General features: G+C 35.0%; 1 protein-coding gene across 1 annotated transcript in view; it reads left to right on the plus strand.

Annotated features, from left to right (window-relative positions):
* Positions 1 to 24,923, plus strand: part of DNAH17 (dynein axonemal heavy chain 17) — a 299,993-nt gene that overhangs the window by 158,905 nt on the left and 116,165 nt on the right. The window contains exons 42-47 of the mRNA XM_051995475.1: positions 986 to 1,113; positions 8,728 to 8,876; positions 10,813 to 11,095; positions 12,040 to 12,213; positions 12,378 to 12,585; positions 12,693 to 12,858. Of these exons, the coding sequence (XP_051851435.1) occupies positions 986 to 1,113; positions 8,728 to 8,876; positions 10,813 to 11,095; positions 12,040 to 12,213; positions 12,378 to 12,585; positions 12,693 to 12,858 (1,108 nt within the window). The remainder of the gene's footprint in view (positions 1 to 985; positions 1,114 to 8,727; positions 8,877 to 10,812; positions 11,096 to 12,039; positions 12,214 to 12,377; positions 12,586 to 12,692; positions 12,859 to 24,923) is intronic.

Here is a 24,923-nt window from a genome sequence, read left to right on the forward strand (position 1 = left end):
ACTCACCCACCACCCTAAGCCTTTCTGCAGCTTTAGACAATACTGACCCCAATTTCTTCTCTGAATTTTTGTGGCATTTCTCTTTTTTGATTCTTTACCCATCTCTCTGGCCATTCACTCTCTGGCCACTTTGCTGCATCATCATATCACATCTCATAACTGTGGATGTTCCTCAGGACTCCAGACTGAGTTCCCTTCTCTCTATTCTTTTCTACTTAGACTTAGAGTGATGGTATAAGCAAATTAGAAGAACAAAGGATAGTTTACCTTTTAAGATCTGTGAAGGAAGGAATTTGTGATCAAAGAAGAACTTGAGTACATTATTAAAAGCAAAATAATTTTGATTATATTAAGTTAAAAAGTTTTTATACAAACAAAACCAATGCAGACAAGGTAAGAAGGGAAGTAATAAACTAGGAAAAAAATTTACATTCAAGATTCATTCAAGCTTCTCCTGTATGAAACCTTATCTCATCTTCCAAGCTGCAGGTGCTCCTCCCCATGACCTTCTATCTTTTATGTTTTTACTAGTGTTATATATGCTGCCTTCCACAATAGCTAGATGGTGGCAAACCTAGAGTCAGGAATGCCTGAGTTCAAATCTCAAAGCACTTACTAGCTGTATGACCCTGGGCAAATTCCTTAACTCTGTTTACCTTACTTTCCCCATCTGTAAAATGAACTGGAAAATAACATAGGAAAGCACTGAAGTTTGTCTGCCATGAAAACCCCATTTGGGGTAATAAAGAGTCAGATGTAACTGAAATAACTGAACAACAACTTCCCCAACAGCAATATAAACTCTTTGAGGAGAGATAATTTCATTTTGTATTTGTATCCCCTATACTTACCACAATTGTTAGCACAAAACAGTGCTTAATAAATGCTTATTGATTGACCTTAATACAATTTCCTTTTTTTGAAGAATGTAATGTTTCATATATTGAAAATAAGGCTAACTAAATTAAGTTCTGTTATCACACAGGACTTTTTTCCACCATAATGCGAGACCTGGCTAACATAACTCATCAAGGCCCCAAATGGATTGTTCTGGATGGGGATATAGATCCCATGTGGATTGAATCCCTAAACACCGTCATGGATGATAATAAGGTTAGTTGGGGACTTAATTCTCTTCCTTTTTACAGTTTTTATCAGTTGGTGATCTCCTTGTACAGAAATAAGATTTTTTTGAATTTGCAGTAAAACCCTTTCTTGTCCACAATTATCCAAAGTAATCCAAAGTCAGAAAGTATTTTATGCCTTGGTACCTTGTTGTTTGTTACAGAATGAATTTCAGTAAAAGGAAGATCTGTTTTTTAACCTATTCAAAGTACCATTTAGTGAATTTTTTAAAAAAAAAGTAGTCCCATCAGATTGGCCTTAAGCTAAATAGCCTTACCCTGCCCTATTCAACATTTTTGCCAATGATTTGTATGGCCAAAGAAGGGATTTAAATCAGTATTTCAGATGAAATAAAGCAAAGAGGAATATGTGATGACAGATTTAAGATATATAATGACCATGGTACACGGGAACAGTGAAGTGAAACACATAAGATAAAATGCCAAAAATATAAAGTCCTGAACTGGGTGGGGGAGTGGTGGGAATCAACTGTACAATTAGATTGGAAAGATTTGGTATAATGACAGCTGAAATGAAAAAAAGACCATGTTTACTGAAAATTATAAATAAACCAACTGTGTGATAAATGTGTGGAATTTCCAGGGAGGTATATTTGAGTTCATAGAAGTACTAAAACTTATGCTGATTTAGTAACCCATTGTTCTCAGCCTTGTTTGTCAATCAGTGTTAGAGGAGGTTGTGTTGAGGGAGACTTTGTTGGACAAGGCATCACTCACTCTTTTGTATTACCTGTTATTCAGCAAGTCACCTGTTTATACCTGTTAAACAACATGTTCAGATAATTAGGAAATGAAATTCAATGGCCCATCCCCTTTTGCTGACCTAGTCCTGTCTGAATTGTCTTTATCTTATTATGAAAGTTATCAATAACAGCTGATAGCATCTTGAAACTCTTGCTGAGTTTCTCCAGCAAGATACAGATTAGAGAATTTAATAATTTATTTGAAAGGGAGAGAGATTTACTCAGACCAAAGGGATCCATGGTTTGGTCCCATGGCTGAATGAAACTATCGTCTTCAAGAATCCAGCAAACAATGAGAGTTCTCAATGACATCTATACAAGTGGCTCAGAAACGGGGTAAACTGAGGCAGGAGCGGAGTCAGAGTACTGAGAGCAGGAACATGGGATTCACAATATGGTTCTGATAGGATGAGAATAGGCATGGAGGACATCTGCTAATTGGGATTACAGAATGGGGAGAAGGCATCCAACATTCTGATGATATCTAAGATAGAAGGTCTTTCTCCTTATCTGGAGCATCATGATAAGGAGGGAGGGCTGGTGGTGCAGGATTGAGCAGAACAATTCAGGGAAACTGAGGTAGGATAATTTAGGGAAACTTGAGTCAGGACAATTAGGGAAACTGAATCAGGATAATAAAAGAGAACTGTGGCACAACATTTCACACTCTCTTTCATCTGTATATTCAAATCATTGAGTTATCTTCCTCTAGATAGGTCTTAACACCATAATTTTGACCAACTCTATATAAAGCAAATAAGCCAAAATAAAACTAGAAAAATGAAAGGACTTATGGCACGGACAAGTCTCTCCCTGATAACCCCAGAGTTAATCAACAGTACAAAGGCTCCCTGTTGCTAGCATGTCAAGTCCTCTGCAGTAGGGGCACCATCTCAGCCAGAGAATTCAGTTTGAGATGGACAGTTCACTGTGAGTTAAGGTCTGTGGTCATTTGTGCATTTAACTAAGTCTCTGCTTATATAGGGAGTAGCAGTGCTCAAGACAGTCCTGCTGCCCATCCTAAGAGGGGTACCCCAAATCTCTCAGGGACTCCAAAAGGGGGAAAAAGAGGTTTGGAGTAGCTCCACCTGTTCCCTCTCAATCGAACAGGAGCTGCTACTAGGATCCAGATTTCTGAGCAGATTATGCACAATTAGATCAAGGCAGGCAACTCTGAAACCAAACTTCAAGATCCTTTGAGAATGCTAAAATACTAATTAAGAAACTGGGGTTACAGAAATGGATAACTAGATCAGAGAGACTGCCAGTCCCAAGACAGGTGTATGATTTTTGGTTGTTTCTAAAAAAGAATCCCCAAAACTGAATCTGCCAAGGCAATTCCAACAAAATAAAGGATTTCAAAGTTAAAGCATAACCAGCAAATCATCAATCTGAACTAGTGAGACAGCGGGGGAGGCAGAAGTGCCTAAGGCAAAGTGAATAGGATTCCCATTCTTTCAGGTATTTTATTTTCCCAATTTCCTATCTCTTCCTCCCTTAAATGATCCAAATAACCATACCACATATAAATCCCAAGAGTGAATCAAAATTCCTATTATATAACAGACTAGTACAGTAAGTTTCCTAAAAATCTCTCAAACATAACAATAATAGTTACACAAGTTTAACAAATTCCATCCCAAATCTTAAACATACAGTAATGACCCAATCAGGATTCCCAAATTCCCTCTTTTCAGTCCATCAGGGGAAAGGGACGAAGCCTCATTCAAAACTGCTTCAGGCTGGGCACTGGCAGGAGACTCTCTCAGTCCATGCAGGGGAAACATGTGGTGTGAAGTGCTGTCAATCAAAGCTGATCCCAGAAGCAAGTCACTATCTGTAATTTGACCAAAATCTAGAACAAGAAAGAATAGTCTGAGATAGAAAGACTTGGTTCACCAGACTGCTGCAAAAAGTGAGGAGTCAGCAGCTTCCTTTGCGAAGAGATGAGTTTGCTTAACAGGATAGGCAAATGCCTGTCAGCTATAGTCCCAAATAAATAGCAGTTAAGTCTCACAGACCACTGTTAATTGTCCTCTCATTAGTTGGAAACTTTTTTAAAAAAACCACTTGAATATCATAAACACAATATCCAGTAACAGATAGGTGATCAGGCTAAATGCTTATTTGCCCAAGTATTTAAGATATAATGATTACATATAACCAGATTGGAAATAGCAAGGTATGACATAATTGAATTGCATTAACAGTTTCTATTGACCATTGCTCTGATGATAGAAATCAGTCACAGGAGGAAAAAAATGCAAGGACACAACTATAATATAAGCAGTTAAAACTCAACTTTCAGCATATACAGGATAAAATAGCTTTAATTCATTTTTACTCCAGTTAATTGTCCCACTAACTGTCAGAGGGTAGAGCTTTAAAACTTCCATATAGCATTAACTATAAGCCCAAGAAATTTTACTTCCAATAACAAATCCCATTAACCAAAGTTTCAGATAAATCCTAAACAGATATTTACCATAACCTTATATTTATAACAGTAAGAATTTCTCAGTAAGTTCATTTCTTTCATATCTAAGTAGACAGTTTCACAAGTGAACATTATATATACAAATCATTTTGCTTTGAAATACCCAATACATAGACAAATATTCCAAATTGCATATTGTCCAGAACAGAAACATTTTCAAAAGGACAAAGAAAAACTATTATTTTCAGAAGTCCTTTAAATGATGGGCATAATCTTAGGATACAATCAATTAAACTTATATAGAATGCTCAATTCCACATAAAAGAATCTGAAAGATTCTTTAAAAATATCAATTAAACTTTTAGAAATAGCCTTACCAAATTATAGATCACATTTATGACCATATTCCTTAACCAAGGAAACCATTATGCACTTAAATAAACATTAATTTGTTGAAGACAGCAAATCTTAGTAGATATCTTAGTAGAAATAAATTGCTTTCAGAAAACTTATAGTTCTGATGCTGGGTGAAATGAGCAAAACCAGGAGATCATTATACACTTCAACAACAATACTGTATGAGGATGTATTCTGATGGAAGTGGATATCTTTGAGAAAGAGAAGATATAATTCAGTTCCAATTGATCAATGATGGACAGAATCAGCTACACCCAAGAGAAGGAAATGAATGTGGACTTCTTGCATTTTTGTTTTTCTTCCCAGGTTATTTTTAACCTTCTGAATCCAATTCTTCTTGTGCAACAAGAGAACTGTATGGTTCTGCACACATGTCGTATCTAGGATATACTATAACATATTTAACATGTATAAGATTGCCTGCCATCTAAGGGAGGAGGTAGAGAGAGGGAAGGGAAAAGTCAGAACAGAAGTGAGTGCAAGGGATAATGTTGTAAAAAAAAAATTTACCCATTCATATGTTTTGTCAAAAAAGTTATAATTAAAAAAAAACTTACAGTTCCAATAAACTTCTTAGAGCAGCTATAGACTTGAAAAATAAAAATAAAACATTCAGTTATTAATACCATGTAGGCTGTTCCTTTAAACAGTAGAAGCAACTAATGTTTGAACCAGCAAGGAGCTGCAATTTGTTAAAAAGCCACCATACTTAATGGGGGGAGGGAGATTAGATCACCTGACAAGGCCCCTTTCCACGTGGTCACCCTTCCCCCATTCCACAATGCTTCCCAACTCCAACTTCTCACAGATTTTTAGGGTGCCAATTCCCCCAGGAACCAATCTGCAAGCTAAAGACAGGCCCCAACCTCATGGGATATCTCCTTTCCCAAGGCAAATTTACTAGGGGTTTGTGCCTTTTTGTTCCTTATTTCTGGAAAGCCATTTTCCTCTCTCTTCTCCTTCTCTTATCTCTTCCTGTCCCATCCCTGTCTCTCTCCTCCCAATGCCTACTTGCTCAAACCTTTTCCACATATTTTAAACACTCCCAAACCAATACTAGATGTTCCATTTAAACTATTAATTGCTTTTGCAAATGAATCTTTCTTGTCCCTTGTCTTTAAATCACTTTTTTAAACTTTAAACTTTAAATTCGCAAATAACTTTAAACCAAATTTCATAAAACTTATACATATGCCCAACAGAGCTGACAAATTTTTAAGGCATAACTCAGTTTACAAATTACCCAATACTTCTAGAAAGCAACATACCATCTGAGTAGGGAGATACAAACATGACTTCCCCTAAGGTAAGCTACTGGCATTTTGTTTTAATAACCTATATTTTAACTTATAATCCAATCAAATAAAGCTTTAAATTCCCAATAATATAAAGCTGCTTTTGCTATCATATTTCAAATAATGAATTTCACTAAAAAGCATAGTTTCTTTCTCTCTCTCTGGCCCCACATGGCCATTATTCCCAAAGGATTTTTCCTAAGCTCCAACTTTGGCCAGAATTGGAGCCTTCTGAAAAGACAGCTCTCTCTCTCTCTCTCTCTCTCTCTCTTTTTTTCTTCTTTAGTAATAAAGGTTTTAGTATTCAAACAAATTCCAAGATTTTATACTCAGAATAAACAAATCTAGCATGCACAGGTAATAGTAAAATTATTTCCCACAATTTCAGAATCATCATAAAATTCCTAATCAAATGTTTTCTCCTGCCTGAGTTTCAATCAGATAAGGTTTTATTGCTCTTTACTCTAGCAGGCTTTGAAAACCTGTTCCAAAGGGAAAAAAAAAACTGTCAATCAGTTTAAAATACTTACGAATTAGTGCAACAAATAAACAAAAGTTTAAAATCACAAGCAAATTTTATACTAAGTACAGCTACAAAATTGAAATAACCAATTCCCAAATTTCTTAATTACTGTTCTTAAAACTTTAGCAGAGCTCTTAACCAACAGAACAGATAGACAAATCACACAGAACACAGATCACACAGAGTGCACAATTACAATATTAAATAAAACATTTAACCCCATATAACCAGATAGTGCCAAAATGGCACTCAGAATCAGATCAGAGCAGATGTGTCTTAGAAGACACCCAAACCAGAGGACATCATCCAGCATCCTGTTGATATCCTTCTCAGAATTTAATGCCCGTCAGCATTTTATTATTCTGAGAATCCAGATGCTATCACAGACAGAAAGAATAGGTAAACAGATCAGATTATGTCATAAAACAGACATTTGGCAGAAATGAAGGTGTCCACCATTGGGCATGGTTGAAACTGCTCTTTTCCCTAGAGACTCTGGAAACAAATCCAAAGAGCCAGCCTCTCCAGGCCAAGAACTCAGATTTCCAGCTGCCCTGAGGCCCAAGGTGGTGATCCAAAGGTCTCTAATCTCTACTTCTGCTTTCATTTTCTAATATCTCGCTGGAAAGCCTTCAAAATGTAATGCTGGAGAAACTAAGGCAAGATAGAGATTAGAGAATATTTAATAATTTATTTGAAAGGGAGAGATTTACTGAGACCAAATGGATCCATGGTTTGGTCCCAGGGCTGAATGAGACTATCGTTTCCAAGAATCCAGCAAACAATGAGAGTTCTCAATGACATATATACCCGTGGCTCAGATACAAAGGGTAGACCAAGACAGGGGTGGAGTCAGGGTACTGAGAGCAGGAACATGGGACTCACAATCTGGTTCTGACATAGTGAGGGGAGGCATGGGGGACATTTGATAATTGGGATTACAGAATGGGGAGAGGTACCTAATATTCTGATGATGTACTAAGATAGAAGACCTTTCTCCTTATCTGGATCATCATGATAAGGAGGAAGGGGTGGTGGTGCAGGATTGAGCCGAACAATTCAGGGAAACTTAGGCAGGATAATAAAAGAACTGTGGCACAACACTACTTTTATATATTTTAATAAACTCCCCTTAATTCTTTCCCCTGAGTTTTGCCTTGTTAATTAGGGCAAAAGCCTAAACAAAAGAAAGAATTTTCCTTTTAACAAAAGCTAAGACAGTTCCCAAACAGAAACAATGAGTTTTCCATCATTGAATACACACACACACACACACACACACACACACACACACACACAAGTAGAGGCTAGATAACAGCTTATTAGGAAATGGATATCTATATATCTCTATATATCTTATTAGGAATACTATAGAAGGGATTCATGCATTGATCAATTAAGTTGGATTACTTGACCTTTCTGATTTGTTCCAATTATGAGATCCTATTGCTGAAGCAAAGGCATGCTTCCAAATATGGAAAATGATCACATAGCATGGTAATGAGCAGTTTTCTTTATCCATTGAGGACAGATTAGGAAACTGGCTAAATTTTTGTTTTTCTTCCCAGGTTATTTTTACCTTCTGAATCCAATTCTTCCTGTACAACAAGAGAACTGTTCGGTTCTGCACATATATATTGTATCTAGGATATACTGTGACATATTTGACATGTATAGAACTGCTTGCCATCTGGGGGAGGGGTCGGATGGAGGGAGGGGAAAAATCAGAACAGAAATGAGTGCAAAGGATAATATTGTAAAAAATTACCCAGGCATGGGTGTTCTGTCAATAAAAAGTATAATTATTAAAAATAATAATAATAATTTTAAAAAAGGAAACTGGCTAAAATAGAAGCATGTGAGCAATTTAGATTAGATATTGAGATTAATACATCCTTATAGTGAGAGTGGTTAAACACTGAGAAAAGCTGCAGATAGAAGCATGTGGTAGAAAAAAAAATTCTCATGGGGGTTCTTAAAAACAGAGCTTGAATTTGTATTAGATGATTTTTGTAAGGACCTGCTTAAAGGCAAAAAGACTGTAACTTTGCAAACTTCCTTCTAACCTACAGATTATAAGGAAATATTGCAATATGGGGGTATTCTGAGGTATGAAAGTCATTTTCTCTTAGAAACAAACCTGGATTTTTTTTTTCTTTCATCCTAGGTTCTGACCTTAGCCAGTAATGAGCGAATCCCCTTGAATCGAACAATGAGACTAGTGTTTGAGATTAGTCACCTAAGGACAGCCACCCCAGCCACAGTTTCCAGAGCAGGAATACTTTACATCAACCCTGCTGATCTAGGATGGAATCCGTAAGTTCTGGTTTTTTTAATCTATACATGTCAAAGTTGAAAGGTGAGGAAGACTGAAAGTCTTGTAGCCTGGCAAAGAAAAATGCTAGCTAATGTGCAAAATAGAATTCCTGAAGGACTGTACTTCTGTTTAATCTTCTATCCCAAGGGCAAATTAATTTATTTAAGTGAGGATTTACTGTCTAAACCAGGGGCAAAGTACTTGGAGACAGTCACATTTTGCAAGTTTCAGGTAAAGATAGTTGTCAAATTAGTGTGTAGAGTATTGGACTTGGAGTCAGAAAAATCATCTTTAACAAGTTATGTGACATTGGTCAAGTCTCTTAATGTCTCTTGTGCCCATTTAACTCACTAGGGCTTACCTCTTAAGTCATAGGTTATAATCGGTTATAACTACCTAGTAGCATCTAGGTGGTACAATATATAGAGTCCTGGTCTTGAAAGAGTAAAATTAGTTCAAATTCTATCCTCTTAACTAGTTGTCACTTAACCCAGTTTGGCCCAGTTCTTTATTTATAAAAATGAGTTAGAGAAGGAATTAGCAAAGCACTTCAGTATCTTTTCCAAGAAAATTCCAAATGGGGTCATGAAGAGTTGAAAAGACTCAACAGAAAAAAAAAAAAATACTCTACTTTGTGGAGAAGGTTCCCAAGGGGAAATCTTGAGTTGGTAAAATTACACATCTTGATGTTCACAAAATTTGCATTTCATATCAGACTTAGATTCAGGAACATGTTTACATATGCTAATGTTCCTAATCAAGACATAGTCATTAATAGAAAATTAAGCATAAGCATAATGCATGAATGGATAAATTATTCACCCTTAGTTAAAATTATTAGCTGAAATTCTGTAAGGAGATACATATTTTACAGGTGGTAATAATACTGTGGCATGGGGATCATTGAATATATAGTATAACAATATTACCTACTGACTCTTCCATGGATAGCACAGTGGATGCTGAATTGGAAGGATGAATTCAAATGTAGCTTCAAATACTTCTTAGCTGTGTGACCCTGGACAAGACATTTAAGCTTTGTCTGTTTGCTTTGGTTTCCTCATCTGTGAATGAAAAGAAAATAACACTTTCTTTACAAGGGTTGGGGGTTTTTTGGTTGTTGTTTTTTATTCTGTTTTTTAAATATCAAATGAGAAATTTGGCACTGTACAAATGATTATTCCTTTCCTACTTTAATGTTTATGAAACTTTTTCTTTCTTCAGTATGATATTATTATCCCTTTTTGTAAAGAGTGCTTATTCAGGCATCTCTTAGTCATAAAACACTAAATTTAAATAACCAAAAGTAGGGGCCAATCTAAAACTATTTTAAATTTAAATTTGAATTACACTATTGAGTAATTCTTTTGTAGATTTGGCTTCCTAATTACATGCAGTCTAATTTGAGGGCAAATTTGTATTCTCTGAACACCTAGAACCGTGTGGGCAGTAGCATATAAGCACTATAAGGAAAGGGATTCTTTGTATCTCTGGTCTAAGCATAGTCCCTTTCAGATGGTGTTGTTCAGTTGTTTGTATGAGTCTTTGTGATCCTATTTGAGGTTTTCTTGGTAAAGATATATTGGTTTATCATTTCTTCCTCCAGTTCATTTTTAGATGAGGAAAGCAAACATGGTTGAGTAATTTGCCTAGGATCACAGAGCTAGTAAGTGTCTGAGACTAGATTTAAACTTCCTGGCTATAGGCTGGTACTTTATCTATTATGCCACCTAGCTGCCCCTGGTCCAAACATAACACTTTTCAGGTAATTGGCACTTAGGGGACTTTTGTTGACTTGAGTTGAATTGAATTGGGCAGCTAGCTTCAAGGTGTGCTACAAGAAAGACTAAAGCCAGTTTGAGATAGAGGTAACTTACTCAGAGATATTCATGGATGATTGTAGTTCATTATTGTTTTCCAACTTCTCTTTTCTAGTGTGGTTAATAGTTGGATTGAAAAACGCAAAGTGCAGTCTGAGAAAGCTAATTTGATGATCCTGTTTGATAAATATCTCCCCACATGCCTAGACAAACTGAAGTTTGGATTTAAGAAGATCACTCCTGTTCCAGAAATCACAGTGATTCAAACCATACTCTATCTCTTAGAATGTCTTTTGACCCCAAAGAATACTCCTCCAGATTCCTCCAAGGAGCTCTATGAACTCTATTTTGTGTTTGCATGTTTCTGGGCTTTTGGAGGAGCCATGTTCCAGGACCAGGTAAAATCATTTCAAGAAATTGTGACCTAGAAACTTTTATTATTTTTGTTTTTAAGTCCAGCTTCTTAAACTATGTTTTGTGATTCCATGTGAGATCTCATAATTGAATGTGGGAGTCATGAATTTATGATTATTATATATATGTATAGACTTGTTTTATATATATACATATATATATATATGTATATATATATATATACCTGTTTTATATACCTATATACCTGGAGTAATGTAAAAATTTCTTGGGCAAAAAGTAGTCATGAACAGAAAAAGTTTAAGAAGCTCTAACATATATATATGTACATACACGCACACACACACACACACACACACACACACATATACACACAGTTATAGTACATCATAAAAAGGTCACAGGATCATTGAATTAGAATTGGAAGCAACCTTAAGAGTCCATCCATACCCAGGGGATTAATTAAATGTTTAATAACCACTACTCCAAAAAGCTCACAACTTTTATGCTTGATCTGCATTATTAATTTTTTCATCATTGTCTAGTTAATTAATAATAAAAAAGAACCAAATCCTGATTTGTAGGTTTTCCCAGTTAACTACTTGCTTTCTAGAGCCATTTAACTGACTTCAGCACAGCCATGAGACTCACCTTTCCCATTTTACAGAGGAAAGATTCAGAACTGTTTGTGTCACCTGGTTACAGGGCCAGGTTTTGATCCTAGGTCTTCTGACTCCAAATACAGTATTCTTTCCATGATACAATACTATGTTTGTAGAAAATCAATATATAAGTGATCCTAATTTGGTCAGTTATTAGTGATGAGGCCACGAACTATTCAGGTCTTAGATCTCATATTTTTCATATATAAAAATGATTGGTTTAAATGACATCTCAGTGACTTCCCTTCCAGTTGTGACAAGTCTATAATTCAAATAGATTTGCTGGTAATTTCTGATTTTTTTTCTAGCTTGTGGATTATCGTGTTGAGTTCAGCAGGTGGTGGTTGAATGAATTTAAGACCATCAAATTTCCTTCTCAAGGAACCATTTTTGATTACTACATAGACCCAGAGAGTAAAAAATTCATGCCATGGACAGATAAAGTATCTCCATTCGAATTGGATCCCGACATTCCATTGCAGGTATCACCTCCTTTCCAAACTCTGATAGTACTTTTCCAGCAAAGCCTGAGATTTAATTTTTTCATTTGGTTTTGTACCTTAATTTGAAAGTTTAGTTATCAGATTGCCTAAAGGACAGTGATTTCATATTCCTTTGTTTTCATGGATTTTCTCCTTACTCTTAGGCATCCTTGGTCCACACAACAGAGACGATCAGGATTAGGTATTTTATGGATTTATTAATGGAAAAAAGATGGCCAGTGATGTTGGTGGGCAATGCAGGCACTGGCAAGTCGGTCTTGATGGGTGACAAACTTGGCAGCCTTAACACTGATGAATATGTGATACAATCTGTTCCCTTCAACTTTTATACAACTTCTGCCATGTTACAAGGTAAAAATAAATAAATAAAATAAACCAACCTCATTTTTTTGGTGTTAATAAGAAAATGATGCTCAGGAAGCTATTGAACAACAGCTAACCCTTTTTGAATTTGGCAGCTGTTCTTGAGAAGCCATTGGAGAAGAAATCAGGACGAAACTATGGACCCCCGGGCACCAAAAAGCTTATTTACTTCATTGATGATATGAACATGCCAGAGGTGGACAAGTATGGAACAGTGGCACCTCATACTCTGATCAGGCAGCACATGGATCATGGGCATTGGTAAATATATAGAATCTTCGATGATTGTAAAAGTCTAAGGATCTCATCAAATAGAATGAACTTTCAAAATAAATGTAGTTAGTCCTACAAGATTTTGAAATTGAAAAAAAATCAACTCACAAGTCACTCATTATAGGAGATCTTTAGGATCAACTCCCCACTTTGTAAGATTTTGTTAATAGTTTAATTGCACACATGTTCATAGTGCTTTAAAAAAAAATTCTCACTTTTCTCTGTAAGAGATATGGTAACAAAGATTATTATCCCCATTTTACAAATGAGGAAACTGTCTCATAGAATCTAAATCATTCTCCAAGGTCATACCACATCTTAGTAATCGATCTGGGCCTAGAGCTTAGAGTTTAAGTCTCCTAACACAGGCTCTTTTCACTCTGCTATCTGGCCTCTTGAGTTGTTCTTTTATAAAGGAGACAGGGTATGGAATGGTGGATTGTCAGGAAAGAGAAAGCTATGGAGATATGGTGAAAATATAGTTTGTCAATAGTTAATAATTCTTCAATATGATTACAGAGGTCGTGAATAGACTTCAACATGTTATAAATGAGGAATTATGGAAGAAATGCAATGAGAAGGCTATCAGAAAAATTAAGACAAGAGAAAACAATCCCATAAGCTAGTGAGAATAGAAGATGGTCAAGTGCTCCATTGATTTTCATTCAGTATAAAGAAAATGAAAGGAAGACTACAAGCTTTGGTGAATTTATAGAAGTCAAGAGTCTCAGATGATTGGCAGGCATAATTGGGTTGCAATCTTTATTTTTGGAGGAGGAACTCATATTAAGGAAATCATAGATCCAATTGCATACCAGATATTTGGGGAGCAAAAGTATCAGTAAATTGAGCCAAAGTATATGCAATTGAATCTTAATATAACTTCATACATTGAACTTCAAAGTATACGTCTTCCTAAGAATTGTGAATATTCTGCTAATGTCACAAACATAAAAGATCATTTAACTTTTTCATCAAGGAGTATGTAATGCTAGTTCTTATTTATAAAATATTATATGATTATTCTCCACTAAATGTTACTCTGTTGTCTCATCACAGCCCAAAGTAATCCCTCTATGCTAACAGAAAGCTTCAAGTATAGTCTTAGCAACAGACAATGTGTTTTTAAAGGATCTGCCTAACCAAGTACAGAGCTCACCACTAGCGAATTGGTATTTTGGTGATAGATTCTTTTTTCAAGGCAACCCATGAAGCCAAAAAAATACAAAATAAAAAATACAAAAAAAAAAAAAATAAACCAACCTCAATTTTGTGTGGCATGCTCCTGTTTCTACAGTGAGGTGGCAAAAAATGCTTTAAAAAATAGCATTAACCAAGAGGCTGATATTAAATGAGATCCTTGTTCAATGATCAACTAACCTGAGGCAAACAGCAGTGAGCTATCTCAAAAGCACTTTCTATAGAAATGTCTGAAAATGCTAAGAATCAGGTTGTTTTAGACTTAAAAAAACAAACATAAAAAATTTAATTTAGTTGCTGATTTTCTAAAGTAGATCCCTGTCCCATGACCAGCTAGCAAACATACTGAAGGAATTAAATTATCTCAATTTGTCAGTTCTTGCTTTAAATGAAATTGGAAGAACGGGAGAAGTTGCCGCTAAATCAAAGACGGCTCTAAGATTCTCCTTGGACAAGCAGCTAAAGAAATCAGAATCTGTTTTCATCATGGCACCAAAGGCAATAAGGAATTGGCATTTCATGAGACATTTTTCATTTTAGATGTCAATGTTTATTATGAGTATTTGCAGAAAGACCACTCATAAAATTATTAGTTTATGAACCAACTTCTAATGCAAAAGTTGAAGAGAATAAAATGAGAAGACCTCAACAACCTCAATAAAAGTCTCCAAATTAAATCAATATCTATTTTGATACTCATTAACTCCATTGCAAAAGGAGGAAGATATTTAAAAAAATGTGTTAGAAAATGTGGACCAAGAATAAGGAATAATAGGGTCCAGGAACTTGTATGATATCTTGTATGAGAATCTACTTGTCTACATATCCCAAATACTGAATTGTTCTGTAAGAACAGAATTAGAAAGACTTTCCCATGGCACACAACAAATACTATCACCAAAAATGAGGTTAATTTTATTTTAATAAAAAGGAAACAGCTCAAAGGAACAGTGGATAGAATATTAGGCTTAAAGGCAAGAAGACTCATTTTCCTGAATTCAAATCTGACCTCAGATACTAGCTGTGTGACATTGGGCAAGTCAATTAATCCTGTTTGCCTCAGTTTCCTCATCTATAAAATGAAGTGGAGGAGGAAATAGCAAAGCACTCCAATGTCTTTGCCAACAGAAGTTCAAATGAGGTTACAAAAAGACATGACTCAAAAACAATTGAATAATAAACTCATTACTAATTTGAGAGTCCCACAAAAGTATTTACTAGTAGACAGGGTGCCGTTAGGTTGTGTCCATAATTCTCCCTGACCACTTATTCACTGTTATTTCTATTAGATCTCTGCTTTCATTGTGTATTTAGAAAGGAAAGGGATCTTTTGGGGCTAGTTTTTCTAGTCTCATTCTGTTACTGTCCTTGCCTGATGCTTTTATTCAGTCCACTTGCATTTCTGTTATTTGGGATGTTCAAGACATATATAGGCTCTTCAATTCTGTTTTTTTTTCTAAAAATATTTCAAACTATTATCAAATGTCCATTCTTTGTCCTGTATGGTTAAGCTCAGATTTGTAGGAGTTGTCACCCTGGGTTGCATCCTGAATTCCTCTGCTCTTTGAAACATATCATGCTATTATTCGCTTCTTTTTTTATTGGGTGCAGAAGAATCTTGCATTATTCAAGTGTTCTTTCCTTTGTATTTGAACTTATTGTAGAACGTAATGTTTCTGAAGTGGATTGTTAAATTTCTTTCTCCTAATGACTCACAGAACTTATTGTTTCTGAAGTGAATTGTTTAACCACTATATACCTTAGAGTTTTCAGTCTTGGATTTTTTTTTTTTTTTGGAGGTAGTCTGTGAATTCTTTCATTTGGAATTTTGTTTTCTTTGTCCTGAAGTTCTGGGCACTTATCTAATATTATTTCCTTTATTATGGTGTTAATCTCTTTTTAGCTTGTGTTCTTCTGGGAAATCTATGATCCTAGGTTGTCTCTGCTCACCCTAGTTCAGTATGTTTTGTTTGCATTGAGAACATTTTCTTTTAATATTATTTGTTGCTTTTCTTCCTTTGTTTTTGTTCTTTTGCTGCTTGTCCTTCACTTCTGTGTTTGCATTATCTATTGTTCTCTCTTTTGGTGAAGCTTACCATCACAGGTTTAAGTTTTTCTGTTCTGTTCATTTTTCCCCCAATATTTTTGGGCAAGACATAAATCCTGTGCTCAGAATTTTCATTCTTCTTTTAAATCACTCAGGAAATAGCATTGTGTTGTTCCATGTATTGTTAAACTTCCATAGGTCCTCAGTTTTATGTGTTGGATCATTTTCTTTTATTTTGAAGTATTTATTCATGAATGCCTTAAATCATTTACAGGATCTGGAGGCCATATTTCTTTCTGTTGTTACTGATTTTTTTGTTATCTATTTATGTCCAAGGTCTTTGAGCTTTTTTCTTCCTAAAATCTTTGATACTCCCTGTGTTTTTTTACCTTATTTTCCTAATTGCTAGCTTCCTGATTGTGGTTTCCTCAGAAGTTAGATCTCAAAGAATCTCTACTTTTTCCCAAACTGAGCAATTCATAATTCATCAGTCTAAGTCTTTGCCATAGTGGACTTTTCAGTGGTCAGAACTAGCCCCAAATGAATGCTATGCTTTTTTCCTTAGGGTTTGGTGACATAGCTCCTCACATGCTTTGTATTTTATTCTGGTGACCTGGGCCATTTACTTAGGACTTCAATACACTATCCAACCACTAGAATTCAGAGCTTTGCAGCATTAGTGCTTCTGGGCTACAGCCTATAGCAGGCTTTTGCTTCTGAAAAGCTGTGGCTCAACTAACTGTTGAACTTTGAGTGAATTTCTGAAGTCTGGATCCCAGAGTCAAGAGAGGGAAAAACCAGGGTGCAGTGTGGGTTTTGATATAAGCCTATGTCATTACCTTGGATTTGCCAGTGTAGCCTTGCTGTGATAGTATGAGAAGTGGGGGAAGGATGCTGAGTGAGTTTAGTGTCAGTGAACATCAGTTCTTAAGTTTCAAGTTGATTTTTAATCTTCTTTGAGATTCTGAGTGACCTAGACCTTGGAAACAGCTGAAGTTGCTTTATCTTTGGCACATAATTTCTGTTTTAGAGAAGTCTGAGAGATCATGAGTATCAGAAAGAATGTCTGCTTTGCCATCTTGTTGCTCATGTGATTCAGAGGTACTAATTTAAGAATCATTACTGTATCAGCTGCCTGTGTAGAGTCATATGCCTACCTTATTAAAGCAAGGATCAATATTGGTATGAAGCTTAAAGACAAAATAAAAAAGAGAAAAATGATTAAAACAATTCCATTTTAATCTAATTTTGAAAATCATTGATCGTTAAAATGGGCTATGTGTGAAAGAAAGTACATATTCATAGACTAAAAATATTTTTTTACAGATTTTAAATTTATGATGGCTTTGTTAAACTGATTCCTTGCTCCCCTTTTCTTTTTTAAATTCCTTATTATAAGATACAGATACTGGGGGGAAAGGGAGAGAATGGAGGACAGCAGTAAGGAATCTACTCTTGCATGTTAGCCAGTTCTATCAGAAACATTATTATCAATGTACAAATTTTGGAGTGAGTTTCTGCTTCATAGGATTTATTCTGATGCCTCACAAAGAATCTCCTCCTTCTTTTAGTTTTCCAACTCACATTTTGTCACAATAGTGAAACAAATGAAAATTTTCAATAACTATCAAACAAAAGAACCTAGTTTTGGTTCAAGTTTCTTTTTTTTTTTTAATAATAGTTTTTTATATACAAAACATATGCATGGGTAACATTGACCCTTGCAAAAACTTCTGTTTCAACTTTTCTCTTCCTTCCCTCCATCCTCTCTCCTAGATGGCAGGTAGTCCCATAAATGTTAAATATGTTAAAGTATATGTTAAATACTATATATATATATACACACATATTTATACAATTATCTTGTTGCACAAGATTAGAAAGAAGGTAAAAATGACCTCAGAAGAAAAAACAAAAATGCAAGCAAACAATAACAGAAAGAGTGGAAATGTTATGTTGTGGTCCATACTCATTTCCCAGTATTTTTTCTCTGGGTATAGCTGTTTCTGTTCATTACAGATCAATTGGAATTGATTTGGACCCTTTCATTGTTGAAGAGAGGCTTCTGAACTGAAGTGTATAATGATCTCCTGATTTTGCTCATTTCACTAAGTATCAGTTCATATATGTCTCTCCACGCCTCTCTGAAATCATTCTGTTGGTCATTTCTTTTAGAACAATAATATTTCATTACATTCATATACCATAATTTATTCAGCCATTCTCCAATTGGTGGGCATCCATTCAATTTCCAGTTTCTAGCCACTATGAAAAGGGCTGCCACAGACATTTTTGCACATACAGATCCCTTTCCTTCTTTAATATATTTTTGAAATATAAGCCCAGTAGTAACACTGCTGGATCAAAGGATATGCACAGCTTGATAACTTTTTGAGTATAGTTCCAAATTGCTCTCCAGAATGGTTCGATCCATTCACAACTCCACCAACAATGTATCAGTGTCCCAGTATTCCCATATCCCCTCCAACTTTTCCCACATCCCCTCCAACCAAGCTTCTTGAAATATTCAACAAAGAGATGTACATACCTTTAGGGAATTATGGGGTTTTATTTCCCAGAAAACTAATTATTCACTCTTTTAGTCCCATCATTGGTAAACAAAAGGAGAAATACCCCTCAGAAGAGAGACATTTTTCTTGAAAAGACAGAATAGTTCACCAATTGGTTAACAATTAAATTATTTGTTAATTTATTGATTCTGATTTTTTCTCAGAAATTATTATTTTCTAAAATAGTTGTCTTTCATTTAAGAGAGACAGATTGAAAGGGGATTATTAAAATATTATTTTTTAATCTTAATTAGGCAATTGAGGTCTCAGTTCTAAAATAGATAGGAGGGGGAAAGAGAAATATTTGAAAATAAAGGTGATAATATAAATAAAATATATTTCTGTCACTCTCCATTATGATATTTAGCTTGTTTTAAGTCTAGGAGCAACATAATGGCTTTTAAAATCTATGTGGCTCTCTTTTCTCCCACTCCCAACCCCATGTAGTTGTAAATGGAGTAGAATAATCAATAGAAGCCTGCCTTTATGTCAGGAAACCAGTTTAAAGCTAAAAAAGTCAAGAAATGTTTTTAAAAGATTAACTGATAAAAATGAATTGTCATAAGAATCTCAAAAGTTCAACTAGTCAGCGAAGCAGAAAGATATGGCAACAGTGTTTTATAATATAAACTTTTTTACAAAATCTATTGGAGGGTGATGATGATGGTGAAAGATTATGAATATATCTATTTATAGAAGCACTGAAAGGTAAAAGACTCAACTTGGGAAAAGACCCAATTAGAGGAATCACAAAATCATTTAGGGATTAAAATGAATACAAGAATCAAGCAGAAGAAAAATGAAAACGATCACACACACACAACGCACCCCTTGGATTCTAACATTATAATTCAATGTGCTTGTCAAAGAGATAGAATGACTCTAAAGAGAACTAAAATGAAAATCACAGTTGGATGAAAAGTGTACATAGAGCATATCTGTACTGGAGGTGACTTAATTGTGAATCTTGGTGGGATTCTCAAGGTGACTGATAGAAAAAAAAAAGATACAAAAGGCATTAAAAAAAACCCCAACAAAAATAACACAAATGGACCTTACTGATAAAAAAACAAGAGAAATATAAAATTGAACCTATATTCTTACTTTCTTTCCAGCTGTCTAATTAAAATTTTTATGAAAACTAATTCACATAATATATCAAGGACATCCTTGATAAGAGTCTTAGAAGAGAGTACCCAACAGTACTCCAAGTAAACCACATCTTTAGTTTAATGCTGAAATATGGAAAAAATTTTAAGATCTCACTCTGGTTATTGTCTATTATTAAAACACCCACATATAATTTTTTTTTTTTTTTTTGGTGAGGCAATTGGTGAGTAACTTTCCCAGGGTCATATAGCCAAGAAGTATTAAGTGTCTGAGGTCACATTTGAACTCAGGTCCTTCTTACTTCACAACTAGCTGTCCCATACATATAATTTCTTAAAAGCAAAATGCTAGCTTAAAAACTCTATTCCAACTAAGTATCTTTAATCCATATATCAATATTATTCAAAATTAATTGAAAAATTTAACAACCAAGCTAACTTTATTCAATAATATTTGATTAACATTATTAAGGAGGAGATCAAGTGCAGACTCCATATCTGAAGAAGAATTTTCATTAAATAGTGAAGTGCCCCATATTCTCTTGTTTGCAGATTATATAATGGCAATTGTACCAAGATTGAGGACATGACAAATTTCTTAGAGCAATCTATATAATCATTCAAAAGAATTTGGTCTAACCATCCTGTCAGAGAAATCAAGTGAAGAAAGAAAGCCCTCTATCCAGATTATGACATAAAGTTAGATGAACAACCTATAGAACTTGTCCATAGTATATCTTTACACTATGGACTATATATTGGCAGGTAGAACAAATAGATAACAAATTTAGAACAAAGTTAAGCAAGTGGAGAATGAACTGTACGGTACTGTAAATACCTTAAATATAAAAAGGAAGGGAAAGAAAGGAAATAAGTATTTATTAATAAGACCGATTCCATGCCATGCACACTATGCTAGATGCTTTACAAATATTATTTGATTTTCACAAGAATCTTTGAGGGAGATCCTATTATTATCCCTATTTTACCATTGAGGAAATTGAGACCAGCAGACATTAAATGATTTGTTTAGAGTCACACAACTAATAAGTGTCTTAAAGCCAGATTTAATCTCAAGTTTTTCTGATTTCAGATCCTTTGGTTGATTACACCATTATTTAAAAATGACTTATTAAAGTCCAAAATTCTTCCAGAAGCAAATATTAATCTTTTAAATATTAGTATTCTACCTAAGTTGTTGAGTGATTATAAATTATAGAACATAATTATTATGTGTATAGTCATATAAGTATATAGAACCTAATGAAAAAGTAATATAATTTAGAGGGTAATAGAGAGACATATGGTGAATGAGAGCACACTGTAACATATGCAAACATAGAAGTATGAAGAACTAAAGTAAAGATTTTCATTCAAGTGATGTATAATTGAAAAAGAAAATGGACTAGTTATGTGGTAAAAGCAAGAAGTTACCAATGGTCAGTTTGTGTGATCCATTAGTATTTTTATAGTGTCAAGAGAAGGTGAGCACAAAGGGAATTCATAGAAGAGTTGATTTATATTAAGAAAGTTTCAGATATGTATTGACTTCTGCCTTAACTCAGCAACTGTCATGAGTAACACCCAACTGCCAAACTATTGTTTGAGGCCTGTTGTGCAAGATCTGAATTTGTTCCCAGAAAAAGAAGCCAATTTCCTGTAAAAAGTACTACTATGGCTTCAATTAGTAAACAACTTTCCAGAACAAGCTCACAATGAGGGAACTTCCCCATGCAGTCATCTACTTCACAGTGATGTTATCAGGGACTTCTCTTTCTGGTAAAAGAGAGGCAAGAATTTTCAGGACCTTGCTAGCATGAAAAAGCCAGTCTAGGTTACAGACAGACACATTGCAGTTTATCCACTTAAGAATATGGCGTATCCCCTGAATCAATGTATCTCCATAGAGATGTAGTTCCATAGTTCCATAGATATAGTCTCTCCTCTTGACCTACATGACTCAGAGAGTTTGGGTAAGATCAAAGAGATCAGACAGCCTTACAAAGCAGTTTTGAGTAAGATCAAGTGGAAAAGGTACATTTTTAAGCAAAAGAAAAAGTATGCTTAAACTGTTACAAAGACCAGCTATTTAAGTAGTAGTCAGATTAAAGTAGTCAGTTACTGTGCATTTGTTAAGCTGCTGATACTAGAGAGATGGATAAGTTCCTAGAACCATTCAAAGGCTTAAGATTTTCTTTCATAACCAAAAAGTGAGGGAGGGAAAAGGGAGGTAAGGAGAAATTTGGTGTGTTTATATAACACCACCAAATACATCACAAAATGGAATCAATTATGTTCTCCCCCCAAAACCACTTTTTGACAGAAACATAAGTTCTCCTTCCCTTATCTTCAATGTCTTTAACATAATTATTTTGGCTACCAGGCTGTAGCTCATGTTTCCATGTTCCCATAATCTCTGAATTTAGACTATCTGTGGTTAACACGGCATCACGAACAGGATGAAGGGTATCCCTATGCTAGTAGTCAGAGTAAAAAGAGAGAAGGATGGGAGAGGAAACCACATCCTCAGGTATTTGAAGATAAATGGAGGAAAGATTCACCCTAGAGATAACTAGGGAATATGCAATAGGGCTGAAACATAGTGCATGAAAAGAGCAGAAGGCAATTGGGAGTTGTGATGTATACCATTCACATGTTGCTTCTATGCTACCTAACTGAGACTCAACTAAAGGCCAGTAGCTAAAAAGAGTTGAGATTGTAAGCGATTCATCATTAATTTATAGAGAGGCAGTAAAGAATGCTGCTTTAAAAGCTGAGTCTAATAGTACAGTCCTTTCACAACAGGTCTTAACCATTTCACTAGCTCTAAAATAGCAGCTGCCTATTTGCAAAGACTTTTCAAAGTTAGTTTTTAGGTCCTTTGTTATGTAGAAAGAGCGAAGGCTGTTCAGTTTAAAAGATTCTTGCTCTACAGATTCTTGCTCCACCATCTTAGACATTGAATGATCTTGATAACTTTAACAAGGATGTTCCTGGTTTTAATCAAGTTCCTACTACTCCTTATGTTTTTATTTTCTGTATTTAATCCCCAGAATGAAATATTTTAATTTTTGTTATTACTCATATTTTTAATGGATATTTACATGGGAATGTGTTAAGAAAGAGAGCAAAATAGCTGGAAGCTGTTAGAAAAGATGCTTGCATGAACTTTAATAGGTACAAAAAGATGGTTTGCAGGGAAAGTTGGAAATGACAGTTTTATGAAGGAAAATTGCAAAACCTTCCTGCTTCAGTCTCCCCTTTGTACAAGATCTGAATTTAATCAAAGGCAAGAGGCCCCTTGAAAAACATAAAATTCTGAGGGAAGCCAGGTGGTACAGTGAATAGATAAAGCACTAAAACACTGACCTTGGAGTCAGAAGAAGCTGAGTTCAAATCTAGCCTCAGATATTTATTAGTTGTGTGATGCTGGGCTAGTCACTTAACCTTGATTGCCTAAAAAGAGAAACATAAAGAGTTCTGGTGCATAAATTGGTCACTAAAAAAAGCATTTATGAACTTTACCTGGAATGAAATATAACATCTTGTATCATCATAGGTCAATTTGTGACTTTCAGGCTTGAGAGAACAATTTTGGAATTATTTTAACTATATCCCTGGGCACAGTGGATAGAATATTGGGCCTGGAGTCAGGAAAACTCATCTTTTTGAGTTAATATTTGGCCTCAAAAACAGACAAACAAATAAATAATTTGGCTTCAGACACCAGTTTCTCATCTACAAAGAGAAGAAAATGTCAAACTGCTCCAGTATCTTTGCCAAGAAAGCCCCAAATGAGGTCATGAAGAGTTGGACATAACTGAAAAAAACAACTAAACAAAAAAGATAGTAGATAGATCCCTCTTCCTTTTTTCACAGAAAATTCCTCTAGTCATGGCAATAGAGTCCCAAACTTCTTAAAGATGACTCAATATTATTATCCCATGATTTCCTGAATCCATAGTGAGGAAAATACAGAAGTGTGTACCCACATACAGGCTCTTAGGAGCCTGTCACCCCTTCCTAAGGAATTGAAACCTATTTATTCAAGGAGTACACTCTGGCAAACAAATGATTCTACAGAAGTATTTATTTATGTAAAGAGAGATTGTTGTCATGGTATTTTCCATAATTCTTGAATTGTTTTAAGCATATATGGGGCTTGAACCCAGCATCAGAACCCCCTCATTTGTCTTGATGTTTTGTGTACCACTTAAAACTTGGATTATCATTAAATATCATCATTGGATGATATTCATTGTTTGAAACCCAGTTACTGAGCTGGTTTCTAAATAGAGGATTTAATTTCACATAAATAATATTGCTGTGGACAAATGCATGAGTCTGTCACACTCCCAATAGAGTCTGCCTATTCTGCAGGGGACTTCTCAGGGCGCCCTCTGCCCTCTTGTTTTTCTTTTCTCTTACTTTAATAAGATTCCTTTCATCCCTACGTTGTGATTCTTCTTTCTATGGTGCTTCCTATGTTCTCCTGAACATGTTTACCATGATCCCATGATCACCTCCCTCTCTGATCAACAGACTTGTGTCAAATTTGGCAATAGTGGCAAGAGTCCCACAGGATGGGGAAGCATAAATGGGAAGCAACATGAATTATTGAAGGAAGTACAACTCAATAAAATCATCCCTCCACTGAATATTTGAATATTGAATACTTATGGTTCTACGCACATGCCTCAATTTGTTTGATTTTTACATCCAATCTTAGAGGTAGATTAGCAAGTAATGTTATTCTCATTTTATATATAAAGAAACTCAAACATGGGGAAGTTAAATTTTCTCAAGGCCATCTGGCTAGTAGTGAAGTTGATATGCAAACCTGACTCTAAATCTTTTGTCTATTTTAAAAACTTTCTTATTTTTATCTTTATTTTTCTTTTAAAATTTTGAGTTCTAAATTCTCTCCCTTCCAACTTCCCCCATATACTGAGAAGGCAAGCAATATGATTATCAATTACACATGTGAAACCATAGAAAAGATATTTCCATATTAGCCACATTCCCCCCTAAAGCAAGAAAAATAAAGCAGAGAAAAGTATACTTTAATTTACACTCAAGAGTTCATCAGTTCTCTCTGGAGATGGATAGCATTTTTTCATCATGAGT

This window comes from Antechinus flavipes, chromosome 4 (genome assembly GCF_016432865.1).
Source record: "Antechinus flavipes isolate AdamAnt ecotype Samford, QLD, Australia chromosome 4, AdamAnt_v2, whole genome shotgun sequence".
Taxonomy (NCBI): Eukaryota; Metazoa; Chordata; class Mammalia; order Dasyuromorphia; family Dasyuridae; genus Antechinus; species Antechinus flavipes.